Here is a 22,604-nt window from a genome sequence, read left to right as displayed (position 1 = left end):
TCCTGCCAGGCTGCCATGATAGGCTATGTAAGTATTTACGTAGCCTATCACGGCAAAGAGCAGGGATGCAAATGGCGGCCGCCACGCCGTTTGCGCCGCTCCTCTTTCCGTGATAGGCTACCTAAGTATTTACGTAGCCTATCACGGCAAAGAGCAGGGATGCAAATGGCGGCTGCTACGCCGTTTGCGCCGCTCCTCTTTCCGTGATAGGCTACCTAAGTATTTACGTACACTATCACGGCAAAGAGCAAGGATGCAAATGGCGGCCGCTACGCCGTTTGCGACGCTCCTCTTTTCGTGATAGGCTACCTAAGTATTTACGTAGACTATCATGGTAAAGGCAGCCACGCAAATGGCGGCCGCTACGACGGGCGCCATTTGCAGCCACAGCAGCCCGGCTGCGGCTGGAACTCCGGCTGCGGCTGGCCCTGGCTTGCAGCTCTGCGGAGCTGTCACGGAGCAGAGCCAGCCAGGGAGGATTCCGGGGGGAGGGACGGAGCGCCTCGCCCCCACCGTGGATCCCCCTGCGCGGAGCCTGGTAAGGGATTCGTACATCCCTAACCACAACCCACTCTGGCACGGCAATTGGGAGTATTGGTCTCTCTTAGTGTATAAGCCTGTCTGTCCCTCTGATGCCATTTTGGGTTGTTCCCTTGTCAGCACATGTTTTTGAGAGCTATCCTGCTCCCCCTCCCCCCACATCTCTTACTGGGAATTCACCAAACAATTCAATACTGCTCATTCCATACAGCGTTACGTTCATCAATGCAAAAGTAAGTCCCATTCTGTTCACTGGGGCTCACTCTCAGGACAATAGGCATAGCATTTGCGTCCCTGCGGAGGCCATGATAGGCTATGTAAGTATTTACGTAGCCTATCATGGCAGGGGGGGGAAAAAACCCAGCGGACGCAAAAGGCGGCGGCTACCGCCATTTGCGTATGCTGGGTTTCACCCCCCCCCCGTCGTCATAGGCTTCGTAAATATTTACATAGCCTATCACGGCTCACTACAGGGATGCAAATGACGGCGGCTACGGCAGCTGCCATTTGCCTCCCTGCAGGGCTGCCCAGCGGCCGGATGTCCAGCTGCGGGCGGGCAGAGCCAGCCGGCAGCTCCGCGGTTTGGCCGCAGAGCAGAGCCGGCCAGCCAGGATTCTGGGGGGAGGCACAGAGCACCTCCCCCCTGTCAAGGATTCCGGGGGGAGGGACAGAGCACCTCCCCCCCATCGAGGATTCCGGGGGGAGGGACGGAGCGCCTCCCCCCACCTGCGGAACCCGGCGGTGCCAGGTAAGCGGTGTTTTGTGCACCCCTAGTTTTTAGTGATTACGGCTGCCAAATACAGGAATTCTGGGAATTGTAGATCTAGGAAGAGGGGCCACTTGGGCAGAGGACAGGGGTCTCTAGCAAAGAATTCTCAGTACCCTCATGAAACTGCAGGTTCCCTTTAGATAAACTGGTTTGAAACAAGTTTAAAGTTGTAATGTAGATTGCCCCAGAGTCTGTATGATGTTCATAGGATATGTAGATGTTCATCCATCATATTTTAAACATTTGTTTATTTAATTTATTTAGAAAATGTCTTGGCCACCTTTCAGGGCAGAAGCCCTCCCAAGGCGGCTCACGGCAATAAAATACAGAAAAAACAGAATTTTAAAAGCGATAAATCAGAAACACAATAAAATAGCAAATAAAAACCACAATAAAAGCCGACAATAAAACCAGCAACAACAGCATTTGTTATTAACAAAGAGCAAATATATTTAAGATAGTTATCGAAAGAAAACAATGCTATCACATTAGCTGACAAAAGTTAAAATAAGACAAGAAAACAAGACAAGGTATAGTTCATACGCTACCAGTACAGCTATCTCCTAGCAGACGTTACCCCCTGCTTAGAGTGACGGCATCCAATATTTTTCCTTTACAATTCCAGTTTTAAACTTGAACATGATACGTGAAGCGATTTTGTATAATGGGCCAGTCCAGCCCCTTCAAAGAGCCATCCCCAACCTAGGGTAAACCCTCCGGCTTCTGTCTTTTCTGACACATCTTGTTATTCTGCAGTTTTACAGTTCTACAGGAATTTCCCGACTTGTTTTCTGTGGGTTTACCCTGCGGTTTAGACCTGTGTTGGGCAGGAACCTTATTGGGCAAGAATTTCTCTCGTCGTGTCCTCTTTTCCCCAGATCATGAGTTGCCTGCCAGGACTGGGCCAAGAGCACACTTTGGTTCAGAAACAAACATTACAGCCGGGCCATAGGAGGCATTGGACTGCTCTCTAAGATGCGGAAGGAGATAAAAATATAAAGCTCAATAAAGGATCCTCATGACAAAACAAATTTAAAGTCTTCATGGAAGAGGTCCAAGTGAAACTTTGCCCTCTTCCCCAGAGGAGCAGCCTCCTTTCCTCTGGTGCGACGTACCTTCCTGAGTGGAGACGGTCCCTTCTGCACATGGAGCACAAACATAGCAGCAAACCGGCTTGCCTTCCGTCACCACCTTGGCGTATCCTGGGCAGCAGCTTTCAGAGCACCTGGAACGAGGCGCGGTCTGATCATAGAGACAAGTGCACCAGGAGAAAAGCGTTAGGTGCATTTTTGTCTCTGGGAGTGAAGCCTAGGATGTGTCGACACAGGCCGCTCCTAGCACTACACGATCATGACTTTTCCAACATAAGCTACAATTGGAATTTCCAGCGTTAAACCGTCTAGAGAGCTTTGGCTATTCGGTGGTATAGAAAGGAAATAAATGAAATGAAATGATCTATTTATGGAAGAGTTTCTGACCAAACATCTGCTGGTAAAAACAAAACAAAACACATGTCTGCTTAGAAGAAGGCCTACTGAATTCCATGAGTCTTACTCCCAGGTAAGTGTGTGCAGCAGGCCTGTAGAACCTGAGGCCTGGGAGCAAAATCTGGCCTGCCTAGGATCCCATCCTGCCCCCTGGGGTTCCCAGATGCCCCCTTTCACTGGCTCCACTCCCCTTTTCCCTCCGACTACTGTTTGGTTGTTTCCTGTCTTCGGTGCAGATTGTCCCCATGCTAGGCTGAAATGCCTCTTTTAGGGCTCAGTTAGTGGCAGTAAGCATGCAACAGAATCTCTAGTGCCTTTCACTCACATCCTTCAAGGGGCGTACTTTCGATGCGCAACTGCACAGCAGTGAAAGCACTTGGTGGTGTATAATTTTGCCACTCCACAATCGCAAGGTGGAGGTGTAACAATGCACCCTTAGATTCTGATTGGCTGAAGGTCTGAGCTAGGTAGAAAAGAGCAGTTAAGCAATGACAGTTGACAGTTAGTGATTGGAGCTACATTTTAGCTACATGTACTGAAAAGGAAAGGCGCCATTTGGGAAGAGCCAAGGGTATAATTGTTCTAAGTGTGTGTGTGTGTGTGTACATGCACACATGTGCATTAAGATTTATCATCTGTATCTGAAGCCTCTATGGGTCTCAGGTTATGCCTTAGCCAGTAAAAGCTCTTGTTCTGTGTCTAATAGATGCCACCCCGTCCTTTGAAAAAGACTTTGTCTAAGTCAGCTAAGTAGGACGTGTGAACACAGCTGATGCTTCTTTGAACCGTATGTTTTGGCAATGCCCAATGTTGCCTCTTTGGGGAGGAGGTTATTATATGGATAAACCTTGTCTTGGAACACTCTTCAATATTTACTGACGTACATGTCCTTTTACATTATCTACCTGCTTCCTAGAAATTAATGCATGGTCAGTGCAAATGGATTCTCTGTTCCCTTTTGACAGCTAAAAGCCTGATATTAAAACAATGCAAGGATAAACGCTCACCTATTATGCAGTGGATTCAAAACCTATCAATGCTTGCAATGTTTGAATGGGTGGTACAAAGACAACATTTGGGAATGGACCCATATATGGGTATTCAGTCTGCTTTTGTTGAAGTGTATGGATGATTCTTAGAAAGCAGTACCTTCATCTGTCTATCTTCTTATCCATCTGCAGACACATTTCATATACATGCATCGGAACTGATATATTCAAATTTTTTGTAGCTACTTTTTTTTTCTTTTTCTCTTTTGCCTTTGTTTCGTGGAAATTTTACAATAAAACATGAATTAAAAAGCAAGTGGGGACAAGTGTGCAGTAACTCCAAGTTTATATGCAACTGGATCTGACCTAGGGCGCAATCCTTTCAAGATAGTCAGCAGCCTCGAACTCAGAGGCTACCAACTACCCTATCCAGGGTGGACGGAGCCCGGAGGAGATCCTATCCTGCGTGCCCCAGCTGCCCTGCATATCTGGCTAGATATGCGTTTTCTCACATCTAGCCGCAGCTTCCGGGAAGGGAGGAGTGGAGAAGGCAGTGGTGTGGAAAGAACTGCACTGGCTATGAGGGGGAGGAGGAAGGGAAGTGCAGTTTCTGGAAACCGAGGTTGGATGACCTCAGTTCCTGGAAACCGAGAAATCCTATAGCCATCTAGACAGTGTCTAGTGGTCATAGGACTGTACTCTTCATGGCCTGGTTTGCCTGTAATGCTAAGCCATGGTGCGGTTTGTTGAAATCTGGATTGTTGTTGCATCCAATCTCAATCCCATAAACAAAACATGGTTTGATGATCGGCTAAAACACATACAGAAGCCATGGTTTGTTCTTGGCTTATGAAGTCTGGCTTCTTTAAACCATGGCTTGTTGTGATGTCTGAGCCCCAGCCGTGGCTTATCCCTGTCTGGTTTGTGTTGCTCTCTTCCCTGAAACAGAGGCACCCAGCAAGAGCAGCCTGAAAACGAAACTGCTCTGAAGGCTGGCAAAATAGGCAGGAGAGAATAAAATCAGAAATAAAGAAAAGAAGCTGTAGCTTGTTTGCTTGTCTGAAAGACAATACATGGCTCAACAACAAACCACAGGCAAAAGCTGTATGAATATTTTTATACTAAGAATGTGTGTTGGCAATTTTCTTAGCTGTAGTGCTGCTGCTAAGTCGCTTCAGTTCCAAAAGGGAATACTCTTTACAGGTGTCTGAAATGTTGATTATCTGGAAAATGAGTATGCATATCTCCGTCATTTAATGAATTATAAGATTACTGTAAAATTATAAAATTACTGTCAATAGTTTTACCATGAAGGGTTTGAACGATTGATTTCCGGTGTTTTGTCTTTTGAAAAACAATAACTTTACAATGCATGAATATGATACATTTCTTGAAAACAAAGAAAGAAACATGTTTCAGATAATAATAATAATAATAATAATAATAATAATAATAATAATAATTTTCCCTACCTTGTTAAACCAGGAGGGCCACAAAATGGCTTCCATGTTAATGGTGAACTTCAGGCCAGGGGACGCCTGTCTCTCTATGCTCCCGATTTTCACTCTCCCACGCGAGCTGTTGGGGAACCGCACCCAGTTCACAATGTCAAAGTCGGCTGCCAGCTCTCCATTCTCATCCTTGTACAGGCCGCTCATGGAAGCATTCGAGAACTGGATTGCTCCGAAGAAACGGTAAAACTAGAACGACAGAGAAAACACAGGCAGAATTGTGTCCCTCCATGAGGCAAAGTGCGATGACGGAGCTTGGACATGGCTTATGCACACCAAATTGTCAGGTTCTCCCGTGAAATGGGGCGGGGGTCTTGGTGCCCTCCTGGTGCTTCCAGTTACAAGTTTGATCAGCCTCAGACAGCATGGCCAGTAGTCAGACACTGGGACCTCCGTGAAAACGTTGCCGTGGGGTGTGCTCCTGTTCCCTGCCCTAGTCCATCAGACCAGTCGTCCTCCACAAGACTCAGCTCCATCTCCTCTCCCGCCCAGTGTTCTCTGCCCCTGCCCTGCAACAGGCAGTGAGTTCATATTCTCTTGCCACGGAGCATGCTCTGTCCTAACTGGCCTGGTGTGGGGCATTTTTCCCCTTATGGTTTTTCCTCCCCCCTACATATTCTTTTTTTCTACTTCTGCAAATATTAGGGCTTCCTCATGCCTCTTGAGACTGGACATACTAGACTTTCCAACACTCTTGATATCATTTTGGCTACATAAGGATTGGCACCCACACCTGAACATCGGAAATAGAGGGATTTATACTTTTACTGTGTGCCAGGGAGGTGCCATTTGGGTTTTCTTCCTCAGACAATAAGCCAGTGCCTGATACAAAGAATCGCACAGGATGTACTGGCAATATCACAACATGATCTGTCCTGAGGTGTAGCTGCTGGCATCCGCGTGCTGACTCCCTGACTAGCAACGACTTTTGCCTTGGGCAAAGGGGGGGTGCTGGGCTGAAGGAGGGGTGCACCACAGCACATCATCTCTGCAGCAGAGCCAAGTCAAGAGGAAGGAAGGGACCGAAAGAGCCAGAGAGAGAACTCCCCTGCCTGAGGAAACCCCATATCAGTGGGCCCATCTTCTGTGGGGAGGGAGCCTACAGAGTGGGATCCCAAAGCAGGAGTCAGCAAAATGTAGATCTAGATCTACGGTATATCTCTGGAGGATCTGCGGAGCGTTTCTACACAAGGCATTTATTATGCGCTCGTGACTGGCCACTCACAGAAGTTTGCAGTTCCCTTATCATCAACCTCCAGGGCAACCTGGCGCTATTTCCCAGTTATCTCGCATTGAGAAGTTCCAGAGATAATGAACCATTTACATTTGTCCTGGGCCTTCCCCAGTGTGTCGAGTTGGCGTTGCGCTGTTAAACCACCACAAGATGGCTGTGGCGCATTGAAAACTGAAGATGGAAAACTTCCCCTCTCGGCAATCACATGGTCGCCATCGATCACCATTCGGGAGCCTGTGGTGAACACAGGAAGACTCCACAACGAGGAAGGCCTGGCAAGACTGCGGGGCTTTTCCTTCATGTAGAGATGCCCACAGTACATCAGCCAGGATTTCCGACTCCCAGCGTTGAACAGCGGCAACAAGATGCCCCTCTACCCACCCACCCCCTCCCGCGGTATCCAAAATTATCCTGCTGAAGTGAAGGAAGTGTGGAGGAGCCGCGGTGGAGGTTCGGATCCTGCCAACTGCGCCAAAACTGTGGGGGAAACTGTGGGGAACAAAAGGGAAGGAGAACCACCCCCGCCCACAGGATGAGGCTGGGGCTCACGTGTCTGAAATCACGCTTCATTCAGAGCGTGTGTACACGGGTAATTCGCCAAGGAGCTACCATTTGGGAACAGGTTACATGGGTGTTAAAGGAAAACGGAGTACATAGCAAAAATATGGAGAGAAAGACTTTAGCCAATTAAACACTTAGATAGGTCATCTATGAGCTTCCGCCGTGCATTAAAAACGTGGTTGTCCAGGCAGGCATTTGGGGTGGGTTAGGGTATTTTAGAAAATGTTTTTATTGTAGAATTTTATTGTTTTAAACTGTTTTATTATATGTTGTACATCACCCAGAGTGGCTAATAAATGTAATACATACATAAATAAAAATAAATAAATCTATATCCAATCACATTATGGTTGGGGGTGCTTACATACGCATCAGTGCTCCCTAACCGTGAATATGCCCTTCAGCACCGCTGGGGCACGCTCATCTGCAAATTCCTCCTGCAAGGCAGCACCTTATCTCAGTAGGGAATGGGTCTGTCTGGCCATTGTCCGCATGAGATAGGAATCAGAGTCTCCCGTATCTGTGCTCAAGATTGTATATTGTGCCCTCTTCCCTGGTTCTTTGTGTCTTGTTTTTCCCAGCTCCTCTCTTACAATATTCTCTGTATTTTTCCATCTTGGAGACCTGGTTCAGGCCCGATACTTCGGTTCAGGCCTGACACAAGGCCTTTTCTCCCACAATGTCTTCTGCACCTGGCTCCGGTGGATGGCTTTAACACTTCGCCCCTTCTGATCAGAGTCCTCCTCACCCCCACACACCCACCCACCAAGGTCATTCACAGTGAAAGGAAAGCCCCCATAGACGCCAAGAGGGTAGCAGTGGCTCCCCCCCCCCCGATTCTCATTACATCTCGTTTGCCCCGACTGTTTAAATGGAGGCTGTCTGGGAGGGGAAAGGAAATACCTGCCATGGCTGTAGCCTTTGAAGTTCTGTTCTGCCGCCACGCAGCATCGTTGTCCCTTTGGAGATGAGTGAATGCGCAGCGTCTAAGACATGCGCCACGGCCTGGACAGTGTCGTAAGTATAGTAGCTGTTCTGGGACAGGATCCCCTCAAGCTCCTCCTGGGGCAGCGTCTCCAGTTTCTCTCCCTCTCTGCATCTCATCCAGCCTCTCACAGACAACGCATGCTTCGAATAGGAACACTGAAATCCTTCCTCGAAAAAAAAATCATCAAGATGATCAGAATACGGTCTCAGGTAGTCATATTTTGTCCGTCTGTTGGTCTTTGCTAAGGAGAAAGAACCAAGAATGTACTCCAAATACATCAAACCAAAATTCAATATCAAGTTGCTGTCTTTCACGGCTGTGGTGATGCAGATTTTCCTCACAATAGGTTCTAGGTTCTTTTCAATGAACTGTTTTATCTGAATAAATGAATAAAAGTCAAAACTAGAATCTGCATAGTAAACAAATACATTGACCTGCCTCCACATGTCAGGTGGTTTACTTTGGAACAACCTTTCGTACGAAGTGTCTTTAGATGTTCTTTTTGAGAAGGTGACACAGACACCATTCCTGGTGAGTAAAGATGTCAAGCTGCTTGCGAACCTCTCTCCGTTTTCACTGTCCGGAGCAAAGAGACCGATCCAGGTCCATCCGAAATGCAGGAGCAGTCGGACAATGCCCAGGTACTGAGTTTCTTCCTTGGGGACCATCCGGTAGACAAAAGGGGACTGAGTTTTGTCGCTGAGAACAGGAGAAACCAGGCCATAACTAATCTAGTGAGGAAAAGAAGAGATGGGTGTTTTGTTTGTCTTTGGGATTCTGTTGATCTGCAATTATTAATTCGTATGTATTTATTATCTTTTAACTTATTTTATTTTCTTGTATAATACTGCCCGGAGAACTTCTGTTATAATGCAGGTGATGAATACCACAAATCAATATGCTGACCTAGTAAAATTCCTGTCTCTATCATGTGTGAATGAATGGGGAGAGGGGGGAGGGAACACCAAGGACCCTTTGCACTGTAGTCATGCACTCTGTGCTCTGCTGAAATTGGTAGTGTGAATCTGGTAGTCAACCTGTTCAAAGATTTCACTAACAAAAGACAGAAGAGGCTATGTCAAACTGAAGATGGCCGTCCAGAGAGCGTAACGCTATAGGGTGGGATACAAACGTTTTAAATAATTAAATAAATCTGAAATGGCTGAATGATCTGAATGGGGGTTTTGGTGGCACCTATCAGAAGAGCCACTAAAAGACTCCAGACACATAGAATAATAGAATCATAGAAAAGTAGGGTTGGAAGGGGCCTACAAGGCCATCGAGTCCAACCCCCTGCTCAATGCAGGAGTCCAAGTCAGAATGCAGGAATCCAAGTCAGAATACAGGAATCCAAGTCACAGTTCACATATTTAAGGAGACACCAGAATTACATTCCAGACCCCTGATGCAAACCAGTCATGCATCCCGTTGGAAGATGGTTTTCTCCTCAGTCCTTGGGGCCCCCACCTTCAGCCAGAACTAGTGTGTAACCACGGGTAGCTAGGGCTGTTTCTCTCGCTGCTTCATTTCTGATCTTCTTCGGACCACTGTAGCCAAGGATTTGGGTAAGTATGGACCTCCTTAGATTCTTAGACTTTAGAGTTTGCAAATGGTTTTAACCTTTCATCTTCTGAAGATGGGACTTCAAATATTTTCTAAGCTGGGGACTTAAGCATCATTTCTGAAAATGGAACTCGGAATTATTTGCAAGCCTTTCGTTTTCCCTTTCGCTCTGGCTTCTAAGTTTAGTTCTTCACGTGCCTAGAGGAACATAATGACGATGCTTTCGCTTAGCTTTTGTATTCCAGAAATGTGCAGGAGGAAGTAAAAGGGAGAGTTCACCATTGTTAGCATGTTTTAGTTTGGATTCAGACCACAGAGTCGTACGCAAGAGGATAAGATGGAGGTGTCAAAATCATGTAAGAAGCTCAGTGTTTCATCTTCTTGCCACATTTGTAGGGCCTGCTTTGTCCATTATAATTCTTTTGGTTAATTTCATACTTTTGTTGCATTCTCTTTCCCTCCCGATAACCTTAGAGGAAGTTTCTAACGCTCATATAACTGTTATAACTCATATAACTCATATAACTCATATAACCATCCCACCAGCTGTCTTGTCTCCGCATTTATTTATTTATTCATTCATTACATTTGCATCCCACCTTTCTGCCAAACAATGGCACTCAAGGAAGGGAAGATTATTCACATCTCAGAGGATTCTCTTTGGAACAACTTGTGGAATACAGGTTCTTCTGAAAGTCATTTGGGAATGCAATAGTGGCCACTGCTGATCCTCAGAGGCATCAGGGTCCTCATATGAACCTTTCATGAACCCCACCCCTGTCGAAGCCCTGCCGAACCGCTGCTGCGACCCGCCACCGGGAGCGACATTTGGGAAAGGTAAGTCCCATCCCGGGGGGGGCGGGGGCGGGGGGGAGAATTTCTCCCTGAAACTACTTCAGGGGGCCGAATACATTGGCACTTGGCCCCCCGAAGTTTCGGCGAGAAATTCTCTGACACCCCTACTCCTCACTCACAGGCTAGTTTCCATTTCAATGCTAGCCACTGTCCTTTACAGCTTGTAGTAAAACCCTTCTCTTTAAAGTGCCAAACCTCCCTCACCACCTTTTGAATACAAATACACTTATACACTCCCTTCATGGATCATTGCCTTGTTGTGGCAAAGGGGTTTGCGTAACTCAGTGAAGCCATAAGCTATGCCGTGCAGGGCCATCCAAGATGGACAGGTCATGGCAGAGAGTTCTGACAAAATGTGGTCCACTGGAGAAGGAAATGGCAACCCACTCCAGTATTCTTGCCAAGAAAACCCCATGGAACGTATCACAAGACTAAAAGATATGACGCCGGAAGATGAGCCCCTCAGGTCGGAAGGTGTCCAATATGCTACTGGGGAAGAGCAGAGGGTATTTCCAAGTAGCGCCAGAAAGAGTGAAGCGGCTGGGCCAAAGCCAAAAGGACACTCAGCTGTGGATGTGTCTGGTGGTGAAAAGAAAATCCGATGCTGTAAAGAACAATATTGTTTAGGAACCTGGAATGTCAGATCAATGAATCAAGGTAAGTTGGAGGTGGTCAAACATGAGATGGCAAGATTGAACATCGACATCTTGGGAATCAGCGAACTCAAATGGACAGGCATGGACGAATTTAATTCAGGTGACCATCGTATCTACTATTGTGAGCAATTTTATTTATTTATTTATTTATTTATTTATTTCATTTCTATACCGACCAATAGCCGAAGCTCTCTGGGCAGTTCACAAAAATTAAAACCAAACAACACACAATAAAACAATTTAAAATATATAGAACATTAAAACCACAATATAACAATACAACCACAATAACACCTAGCAGCAGTACAGGAATTTAAAATATAGATTTAAAACAGCAAAGATAAAAATTTAGAAAGCTAAAATGCCTGGGAAAATAAAAAGGTCTTCACCTGGCGCCGAAAGGAGTACAATGTAGGCGCCAGGCGAACCTCACTAGGGAGCTCATTCCAGAGCCGGGGTGCCACAACAGAAAAAGCCCTCCTCCTAGTAGCCACCCGCCTCATTTCCTTTGGCAGGGGCTCACGGAGAAGGGCCGCTGATGATGACCTTAAGGTCCGGGCAGGCACATATGGGAGAAGGCGATCCTTAAGGTAACCTGGCCCCAAGCCGTTAAGGCAAGAGCAAGAATCCCTTAGAAGAAATGGAGTAGCACTCATAGTCAACAAAAGGGTGGGAAAAGCAGTACTGGGGTACAATCACAAAAACAATAGAATGTTTGTATTCTCAGTATGAATACAAGGCAAACCATTCAACATCACAGTAATTCAAGTCTATGCCCCAACCACTGATGCTGAAGAAGCTGAGGTTGATCAGTTCTATGAAGACCTACAACACCTTGTAGAACTAACACCAAAAAAAGATGTCCTCTTCATCATCGGGGATTGGAATGCTAAAGTAGGAGTCAAGAAATCCCCAGGATAACAGGCAAGCATGGCCTTGGTGTACAAAATGAAGCAGGACAAACGCTAATAGAGTTTTGCCAAGAGAACGCTGGTCATAGCAAACACTCTTTTCCAACAACACAAGAGGCGACTCTACACATGGACATCACCAGATGGACAATATCGAAATCAGATTGATTATGTCCTTTGCAGCCAAAGATGGAGAAGCTCTATACAGTCAGTCAAAACAAGACCTGGAACTGACTGGCTCCGATGATGAGCTTCTTATCGCAAAATTTCGGCTTAAATTGAAGAACGTCGGGAAAACCACTAAACCATTCAGCTATGACCTAAATCAAATCCCTTATGAATATACAGTGGAGATGACGAATAGATTTCAGGGATTAGACCTGATAGACAGAGTGCCTGAGGAACTATGGACGGAGGTCCGTAACGTTCAGGAGGCAGCAACTCAATCCATCCCAAAGAAAAAGAAATGCAAGAAAGCCAAGTGGCTGTCTGATGAGGCTTTACAAGTAGCTGAGGAAAGAAGGGAAGCGACAAGCAAGGGAGAAAGGGGAAGATATACGCAACTGAATGCAGAGTTCCAGAGAATAGCAAGGAGAGGCAAGAAGGCCTTCTTAAATGAACAATGCAAAGAAATTGAAGAAAACAACAGAATGGGAAAGACTAGAGATCTCTTCAAGAAAATCGGAGATCTCAAGGGAACGTTTTGTGCAAAGACGGGCATGATAAAGGACAAAGAAGGCAGGCACCTAACAGAAGCAGATGAGATTAAGAAGAGGTGGCAAGAATACACAGAAGAACTATACAGGAAAGATCTGAATGTCCCTGATAGCCATGATAGTGCGGTCACTGAACTTGAGCCGGACATCCTCGAGAGTGAAGTCAAGTGGGCCTTAGGAAGCATGACTAACAACAAAGCTAGCGGAGATGACAGTATTCCAGCTGAGCTATTTAAGATCCTAAAAGATGGTGCTGTTAAAGTGCTGCATTCAATATGCCAACAAATCTGGAACACTCAACAGTGGCCACAAGACTGAAAAAGGTCAGTTTATGTTCCAATTCCAAAGAAGGGCAACGCCAAAGAGTGTTCAAACTACCGCACAATTGCGCTCATTTCACATGCCAGCAAGGTGATGCTCAAAATCCTACAAGCTAGGCTTCAGCAGTATGTGATCCGAGAACTACCGGAAGTACAAGCTGGGTTTCGAGGAGGCAGAGGAACTAGAGATCAAATCGCCAGCATTCGCTGGATCATGGAGAAAGCAAGAGAATTCCAGAAAAGCGTCTATTTCTGCTTCATTGACTATGCTAAAGCCTTTGATTGTGTGGATCACAACAAACTGTGGAAAATTCTTAATTAATTAATTAAGAATTTAATTTTACAATTGCACTCATTTCCCATGCCAGCAAGGTGATGCTCAAAATCCTACAAGCTAGGCTTCAGCAGTACGTGAACCGAGAACTACTGGAAGTACAAGCGTGGTTTCGAAGAGGCAGAGGAACTAGTAAGGATGTACGAAAGTCACTTACCTGTTCGCGGATTATGTTTGTAGTGGGGGGGGAGGCGTTCCGTCCCTCCGCCCGGAATCCTGGATGGGAGGGAGGCGCTCTGTTTCTCCCCCCTGGAATCCTCTGCAGCAGGTTGTGCTCCGCAGCAGCTCCGTGGAGCAGCCGGCCAGACCCAGCCAGTCCAGAGCCGTCCGTAGCCAGATTTCCGGCCACGGAGGGCTCTGGTAAAAAAAACAACCGCGTACACAAATGGCGGCGGGTACAGCCGCCTCCATTTGCATTCCTTATAAATATTTACGTAGATTATGATGGCGAAAATAAAGGGGAACTCAAATAGCGTAGCGGGCGCTATTTGCGTCCCTTTTTGATCCCCCATTTTAGCATACGTATATATTTACGTAGGCTAAAACGGGGAATCAAAAAGGGACACAAATAGCTCCCGCTACGCTATTTGCGTTCCCCTTATTTTCGCCGTAGTGTACATAGACTAGACGTGCCAAAATAAGGAACGCAAATGGCGGCGCCCATGGGCACTGCCATTTGCATACGCGCAGGGTTTTTTTTTCTCACTCAGCCGTGATAGACTACGTAAACATTTATGTAGCCTATCACGGTATTTTTTAAAAACCTAGCCGTGATAGGCTACGCGAATCTTTAAGTAACCTATCACTTTTTTTTTTTTTAACTTGGAAATGGCAGCGGTAGCAGCCGGTCAGAAGACCGGCCGCCGCAGCTGCCGCCGCCGCCGCCAAACCGCTGCCGAACCGCTGCTGGAGCCGCCGCTGCCAGGGAGATTCACCCAAGGTAAGACCTGTCCTGGTGGGGGGGCGGGGGGGCAGACCATTTCGCCACCGATTTCGGGGGGCCGAATGCGCTGGCATTTGGCCTCCCCGAGATTCGTGGTGAAATTCTCTGACATCCCTACGGAAGACCAACCGCCGGAGCTGCCGCCGCCGGAGCCGCCACCACCCGGACGATCTGCCCCAGGTGAGTCTCGTCCTGGGGGGGATCCGCGGGGGGGCAGGGGGGTGGCAGGCCGTTCCGCCACAGATTTCGGGGGCACCGAGATCCATGGCAGAATTATCTGCCATCCCTAGGAACTAGAGATCAAATCGCCAACATTCACTGGATCATGGAGAAAGCAAGAAAATTCCAGAAAAATGTCTATTTCTGCTTCATTGACTATGCTAAAGCCTTTGATTGTGTGGATCACAACAAACTGTGGCAATTTCTTAAAGAGATGGGAGTACCAGACCACCTTACCTGCCTCCTGAGAAACCTGTACGTGGGTCAAGAAGCAACAGTAAGAACCAGACATGGCACAACCGATTGGTTCCAAATTGGGAAAGGAGTATGACAAGGCTGCATATTGTCTCACTGCTTATTTAACTTATATGCAGATTACATAATGAGAAATGCCGGGTTGGATGAATCACAGGTCGGAATTAAGATTGCCAGGAGAATTATCAACAACTTCAGATACACAGACGATACCACCCTAATGGCAGAAAGCGAAGAGGATCTAAAGAGCCTCTTGTTGAGGATGAAAGTGGAGAGTGCAAAAGCTGGTTTGAAACTCAACATTAAAAAAAGCTAAGATCATGGCATCTGGCCCCATCACTTCCTGCCATGTAGAAGGGGAAGAAATGGAAGCAGTGACAGATTTTATTTTCTTGGGCTCCAAGATCACCGCACACGGTGACTGTAGCCATGAAATTAAAAGACGCTTGCTCCTTGGGAGGAAAGCTATGGCTAACCTAGACAGCATAGTAAGAAGCAGGTACATCACCTTGCCAACAAAGGTTCGTATAATCAAAGCTATGGTTTTCCCAGTAGCAACGTATGGCTGTGAGAGCTGGACTATAAGGAAGGCTGAGCGTTGAAGAATTGATGCTTTCGGACTGTGGTGCTGGAGAAGACTCTTACGCGTCCCCTGGACTGCAAGGAGGTCAAATCAGTCAGTCCTAAAGGAAACCAACCCTGAGTGCTCATTGGAAGGACAGATAATGAAGCTGAAGCTCCAATATTTTGGCCACCTAATGCAAAGAGAAAACTCCCTGGAAAAGACCCTGATGCTGGGAAAGACTGAAGGCAAAAGGAGAAGGGGACGGCAGAGGATGAGATGGCTGGATATCACCGATGCAATGAATGTGAACTTGAGCACACTCCGGGAGAGAGCGGAGGACAGGAAGGCCTGGCATGCTATGGCCCATGGGGTCACGAAGAGTCGGACACGACTTAACGACTGAACAACAACGAGAACACACTTATACACACAGAGAGAAATTTTTCTGTGTGTCCCATTCCACCTAGCTTTCCTACTGATTATTTTAGTGTGTGTTCTCTTTTACCCTTCTCTGGGGGCCTCAGGTATCAGGCCCCCAGAGTTCAACTCCAAAAGATCCCTCATGTATGTGCTTAGTTTACATGTATGTAATAGTCATGTTCATGTAGATTAAAGCATTACCAAGCACTATAAGCACTACAAACGCCCAAAAAAGTCCAGCCCCCAAACAGACGCTATAAGCATTATACATATTTTCTTTCAAGCTTGGTATAAGTGAAGGGGTTCCTTGCCCAGGGTGCTATTTATGTCCACCTCCATCTGATAGACAGGAGCATTTGGACGACCCCGAGGCTCTGGCATTCTTCTTTGGGACCCCCTGGTAGACAGGAAGGAGCTGAGTTTTACAGATAAGAACAAACCCAAAAATCATCTAGTGAGGAAAGCAAATCTCAACTAGTGTACTGAGCAAAGAGATACGTACACTGCCCCCGCACATACGGTCCCGTTCTTCCTGCTCTTGACCTTGCAAAATTGAGTGAAAAGGTCTGAAGGGAGCTTCGGGGAGAAATCCTCCGAACCCCCCCCGCCCCCCGCACCCCCCCCCCCAGGACGGGACTTACCTTCGCCGAATGTCCCTCCCGGCGGCGGGTCCGGCTGGCGGTTCGGCGGGTGTTCGAGTGGGGCGGGAGCGGCAGCCGGTCTTTCGACCGGCTGCTGCCGCCGCCATTGCAATAAAAGAAAAAAAAAAAACGCCCCCTGATAGGCTACGTAACGATTCACGTAGCCTATCACGGCTAGATCTGCAAAGTCAGCCGTGATAGGCTACGTCAATCGTCACGTAGCCTATCACGGGTGACTTTAAAAAAAAAAAAAGTGTGTACGGATAATGGTGGCCCCCATAGGGGGCCGCCATTCCCGTTCCTTATTTGGTCGCTGTAGTCTACGTAAAGATTTACGTAGACTACGGCGAAAATAAGGGCAACACTATTTGCGTTGCCCTTATTTTCGCCGGAGTCTACATAAACATTTATGTAGACTACAGCGACTAAATAAGGAACGCGAATGGCGGCTCCCTATGGGGGCCGCCATTAGCGTACGCACTTTTTTTTTTTTTAAGTCACCCGTGATAGGCTACGTGACAATTGACGTAGCCTATCACGGCTGACTTTGCAGATCTAGCCATGATAGGCTACGTGAATCGTCACGTAGCCTATCAGGGGGCATTTTTGTTTTTTTAAAAAACTTTCACGTTCGCGGCCGGGCGAGGCGGGAAGCCTCCTCCCTGGCCTGAATTTCGGCCGGGCCGAGGCGGGAAGCCTCCCCCCAGCCTGAATTTCGGCCGGGCCGAGGCGGAAAGCCTCCCCCCCTGGCTGGAACTTCGCGGGGGGAGCAGCGAAGCGCCTCCCCCCCACCGCGAACGTCCTTCAAGGACAGGTAAGGGACTTTTGTCCACCCCTATAAAAAAAAGAGGTGTAAGGTTACACCTTCCCCATTGGAACTGATGAAGAGACAAAGAGCTTTTGTTAATAACATCTCTTCTTTATGGCCCAAAGCCTTCTTTGTTAAAGGCACTCTGCACATGGACTGAAACTTTAGACAATTAAAGACTTGCCGTAAAAAGTACTGTGAGGCTTGTCATAGCCTTAAACTCCCGTTGTTGTAGATTGTGTGTTTGTTTGTGATCAGCTCAGTGTACAGTTTGATTTGTGATTTCAACACTCAGATAAAAAGCTACATTTGACTGAAAGAACTGGGTATATTTAGCCTTGAGAAGAAAAGACTGAGAGGAGATCTGATAGCACTCTTCAAGTACTTGAAAGGTTGTCCCAGAGAGGAAGGCCAGGATCTCCTCTCGATCATCCCAGAGCGCAGGACACGGAATAATGGAGTCAAGTGACAGGAAGCTGGATTCCAGCTGAACAGCAGGAGAAACATCCTAACTGTTAGAGCAATATGACAATGGAACCCATTACCTAAGAAGGTGGTGGGCTCTCCCACACCGGAGGCATTCAAGACGAGGCTGGACAGCCATCTGTCAGGGATGCTCTGATTTGGATTCCTGCACTGAGCAGGGGGTTGGACTAGATGGCCTTGTAAGCCCCTTCCAACCCTACTATTCTATGATTCTATGATTTCCAAGGCTTTGATTTCATTTACCCTAATGAAGCACACATATGCAAATTGCTAGAGATTCACAGACTACAAAGGAAACAGCCTTCAAAAAGTTCAAAGAGAAACTACGAAAGTTAGTTTCCCTTTAAAAAGGGGGGCAGCAAATTCTCTTAACTTAAGAGGTGAGAGGGAAAGAGTCCCCCATTCTCCCATGATACTTCTAAGCCAAGCTGTGTTTCTGACGCCTGAGAAAGTTCCTGCCCCATGTGTTCCAGCTCTTTCTCAAAATCTGAACTGTTCTGACGTTCCATTTGCTCAGAGGCAAACCTGACACTCTGCCAAAACTCATGCATTGTGGAGTTGACGATGCAAAAATGGTGGCTTGGAACTCTTTCCACATATGAGAACGCCCTTCCCTTGATTTTGCGGGGCCCTGACCATGCAGTCAGAGGAGCAGTATAATGGTTAGATCCGCTCCACCATGCCCTACTATACAAAACAAATGTTTTCCAGTCATGGTGTTAGATTTTAATGATATGAAAAAGGTATAAAAGAAGGCAGAAGAAAGTAGCAGACAAAAAGGCTTAAAAAAGAAAGAAAGCTTATCCCAAATGTGTGTCGTTGAGATTAGTAAGAAGATCTAAGCAAGTGAGTTTCTGTCGAAGCAATGGCAAACAGCCTAACTTGCAGAGAAGACAAAGAGTTAAAACTGGTACATGGCACAGAGAATTTGAAACATGATCTGCAGAACAGGTAAGCCAAAATATAAGTGTGCCTGTTACAAGAGGGAGGCTATAGTAGCCATAAAAAGGGGCGAAGCCCCCGTATGAAGCTTTAATAAAAATATTACCCACTAGAAGTGGACAATTAAAATAAAAAGGCTTTTCTTAAATTGAAGCAAGCCTTAATATCACCGCCTGCTTTAGCCTTATCAGACCCCAGATCATGAAGTTTTTAGAGCTATGGTGCACATGAGAGCACATAAAAAGAGTGCCATTCTTGAAAAAAGGAAAAGGCAATGCTGGCAGCCACCATGGGCAGAGATATAAACCGTGGCTTGAGAGCACAGAAGCGACGGGGGGGGGGGCAGAAAAGGAAAGGGCTGACCGGGGCTCGATAAATGTGCGTATTGTCAAGAGAAGAGACACTGGAAGAAAGATTTTCCAGAGTTGAAAGAGAAGAAAAAAAGAGACTCACCCTGAAGGCTGCCAAACGCTGGCAGGGTCCTCCAGCGGGGGGGGGCGGGGAGTCTAGCTGAAGGGCCACCACCCTACGAACAAATGCTCGGGAGCATCCCAAGGTAAAAGTAAGGATTGGTGGCAAGGATTGTGGGGCCCTAGTAGATACTAGAGCCACATTTTCTATGATCCCTGTGAAGCCCCCCCGGCAAGAGAAAGTGAAAAGCATGTAACTGTAAAAGGAATTAAAGGGGGGGGGAATTAAATTGCCCATGTGTAAGCCCCTCCTCACAAAAATTGGAAATAACATACTGGAACATGCCTTTGTAGTTTCATCTGCATACCTGGTTGCCCTCTTGGAGCAGAACCTGTTAACAAAACTGCAAGCTAAAATCTTCTTCCGTGATAATCAGATTGTAGTACAGCTGCCAATAATGCAGGGCTCAAATTATCAGATGGCCCTTCAAGCAATCGAGATTGTGTCAAAGGCCAAAGGGACTGAGATTTTAAAGAATGTTGATCGATGAATGTGTGGGCAGACAGAACCCCTGCCCTAGCAAATACATAACACCAGTTAAAATCTTCTTTTAAAAGGGAGAGCCCTGTGTGCGTGAGGCAGTATCCTCTGAAGAAAGCCACCCGTGCAGGCTTGAAACCGCTCATTGAGAAGTTCAAAAATTATGGTTAGCTAATAAAGGGATCATCCCCCTTTAACACCCCAATTTGGGGTGCACCCGAGGCAGATAGCACCTCCTTCAGGTTAGACCAAGACCTGAGAACAGTGGCTGACTGCCCTTTGTGCCTCAAAAACAATTCAGAAATGTTTGAGCCCCCAGCTCAAATGAAAAGTAATCCCTAGGCTCTTGTTACCTAAAGAGAGTGAATCAAATCAGGGGCCCCATTTTGTTGGACAAGTGACGCAAGGAGTGGCCCAGGCATAACAAACTAACTAGAAGCTACACCCCCCTTGGAAACCTCAATCCACAAGTCAAGTTGAGAAGATGAACTGCGCCTTAAAGACAATGCTCACTAGAATTTGTTTAAAGATTAAGTTGAGAGGCCACAGGCCTTTCCAATCACCTTGACTCCAGTACGGTGCACCCCCAAGGGAAGTATTAAATTGACACCCTTTAAATGTTCCGTAAGCGCCCACCTCGGATATTACCTATGGCTGATAGCTTAAATGTGAATTTAGAAGTAAAAGTTTTAAGATTCAAGGTTATGTTACTGCCTTGCAGTCTGTTTTGTTTTCACAGGTTTGCGACACCGCACCAATCCTGGCCTTTAGACGCTCCAGTGCATAATCTCAATCCCAGCGATTGGGTGCTAATCCCGTCCTAGAAAGATGAACTACCTACCAAGAAGCAGAAGGGTCTGTTTCAGATCCTACTTACCACTCCCATTGCTATAAAAGTCACCAAAGGGAAGAAGTGGATTCATCACACTGAATAAAGGCATCACCTGCACCAGAGAGGGTCACACCGGAAGCTGACCCACCTGAAGGTCACCGTTGGAATAATGAACCCCTGAAAGGACTCAAGTAGCTCTACAGAAAGAGGGCACTCTCGTTTCAAGGGTTCCTGATGAACGGAACAAAACTGAGTTCCAAAAGTTCAAAAAAAATGTGTTTTTGTTGTCAACATTCTAGTAGCTAGAACAAAGGCGTCCCAGGCCTCACTTGCTGTTTAGAGAAAACCGTCAATGCCACAGCGATAATAGTTTGTGCCTTTAAGGGTGTAGTCCACCGCTGGACCAAAAAAAAGTATAAATTTGAGAAAAGCCTTTTGAGGGGGGAATTGTAGTAAAAATGTAACCTAAAAGCCATTGTATGTGTCTTCAGCAGCACGTAGTACTGTAAGAGCTGCGCATGCCTGGAATGAGCAGACAGTAACCCTAAGATAAGGTTGCTAAGCAAACCGCTGGCAACCAATCAAAGTGACACGCTGGCTAAGGAATGCAAGCTGAGTGATAAAACTGTAGCGTGGAGGTTGCCCAGGGTCGACTCTGCTTTGAGCGTGAGCTCCTTTGTCGAACTGTTTGCAAACAATAAAATCGAGTTGGACCCAACCTGAAGTTGACTCTCCTCTTTGGGACAAATTGGACAAGCCTCCAGGGGGCGAAACTAGCATTTTGTGCAACAGCTGTGCTCCAGTCTCATCCTCAGGTACCTGGAAACCATTCCACAGCTCCACTACTGCCACTGGTGCAGAGGGGCTTCTAATTCTTCTGCTCCTAACCGTCAGCCTTTTCCAAGGAGTATCCTGTACTGCATTTTTCCTCACCTCAGCAGTTTTCTCTTCTGTTTGCAACCTTCTTAAAGCACGGCGCGCAGAACTGGACACAGGGCTCCGGATGAGGCCTAACCAGTGTGAGGGGAGGGGAACTAGGACTTCCTGGGATTTGGAAGCTTGACTTCTATTAAGGCAGCCCCACGTAGCATCTGCCTTTGTGGGGCTGCAAAACTCGTTTGAGACTTGGAGACCAGACAGAGGTGGGGTGGCCTGGTCCACACTCCTAGGGGGGGACTCACAGGGAGTGCAACGCGCCTCCCACAGCAGAGCACAGAAAGAACGACTGCAGCGCAAAGGGCCCTTGTGGAGGCGGGGGTGTTCTCCCTCCCCACCCATCCACCCACTTCAGCCAGACACACATGAGCAAGACAGGAATTTTACTAGCTCTGGGTGTGCATTGATGGTACTCATGAAATGCATTGCAGCAGGAGTTCTCTAAAGCAAGATGAGCTGAGAGGTCATAACTTAGATAAAATTCATGCCTACTGATTAAGAATCTCAGATTAACAAAATGTGGATCTTTGCCCCAAACACAAAACACAACACCAATCTCTTCTTTTCCTCTCTAGATTAGTTACGGCTTGGTTTCTCACTTTCTTAATGATAAAACGCAGTTCCCTTTCATCTACCGGATGGTCCCCAAAGAAGAAACCCAGTACCGGGGCATTGTCCGACTGCTCCTGCATTTCGGATGGACCTGGATCGGTCTCTTCACTTCAGACAGTGAAAACGGAGAGAGGTCTGCAAGCAGCTTGACTTCTTTACTCACCAGGAACAGTGTCTGTGTTGCCTTCTTGAAAACAGTGTACAAGCAGCCTATATTCTCATTGTTCCAAAGTGAACCATCGGACAAGTGGAGACAAGTCCATGTATTTGTTTGCTATGCAGACTCTCACTTCGACTTTGGACCAGCTTTTGACATACAAGAGATAATTGAAAGGGAACTCAAACCAACTGTGGGGAACATCTGGGTCACCACAGCTGTGAAAGACAGCAACATGATCTTGAGTTTTGGTACATTCCGTTACATCCTTGGCTCTTTCTCCTTAGCAAAAACAAACAGAAGGACAACATATGACTATCTCAAGCCATTTTCCTCTTGTCTCAATCAGTTTTGGATGGAAGGATTTCACTGTTCCTTTTCCAAGCATGTGTTGTCCGTGAGA

At 46.8% G+C, this 22,604-nt stretch overlaps 2 protein-coding genes across 2 annotated transcripts in view; one reads left to right on the top strand and one right to left on the bottom strand.

Moving 5' to 3' along the window:
- LOC146356234 (uncharacterized) overlaps positions 1-22,604 on the top strand; it is a 943,348-nt gene that overhangs the window by 455,591 nt on the left and 465,153 nt on the right. The window lies entirely within an intron of this gene.
- Positions 1,539-22,330, bottom strand: LOC146356249 (vomeronasal type-2 receptor 26-like). Its single transcript, XM_084831763.1, has 5 exons — positions 22,208-22,330; positions 7,995-8,810; positions 5,258-5,485; positions 2,425-2,551; positions 1,539-2,279 (listed from the first exon to the last, which is right to left on the bottom strand). The coding sequence occupies exons 2-5, from the start codon at positions 8,745-8,747 to the stop codon at positions 2,245-2,247; spliced, it is 1,143 nt and encodes a 380-aa protein (XP_084687889.1). The 5' UTR covers positions 8,748-8,810; positions 22,208-22,330; the 3' UTR covers positions 1,539-2,244.

The sequence above is a fragment of the Heloderma suspectum genome, chromosome 2 (assembly GCF_057233095.1).
Source record: "Heloderma suspectum isolate Gila_16-S chromosome 2, 16-S_ref, whole genome shotgun sequence".
Taxonomy (NCBI): domain Eukaryota; kingdom Metazoa; phylum Chordata; class Lepidosauria; order Squamata; family Helodermatidae; genus Heloderma; species Heloderma suspectum.
The sequence above is the reverse complement of the archived record's forward strand: the minus strand, read 5'-3'. Positions and strand labels throughout refer to the sequence as shown.

Coding starts and splice junctions, on each gene's coding strand:
- LOC146356249 (XM_084831763.1), bottom strand. CDS start 8,747: ATGGTCCCCAAGGAAGAAACTCAGTACCTGGGCATTGTCCGACTGCTC. Junction 5,486..7,994: donor AAAGGCTACAGCCATGGCAG/GTATTTCCTTTC, acceptor CTGTCGTTCTAG/TTTTACCGTTTCTTCGGAGC. Junction 2,280..2,424: donor GACCGTCTCCACTCAGGAAG/GTACGTCGCACC, acceptor TCCGCATCTTAG/AGAGCAGTCCAATGCCTCCT.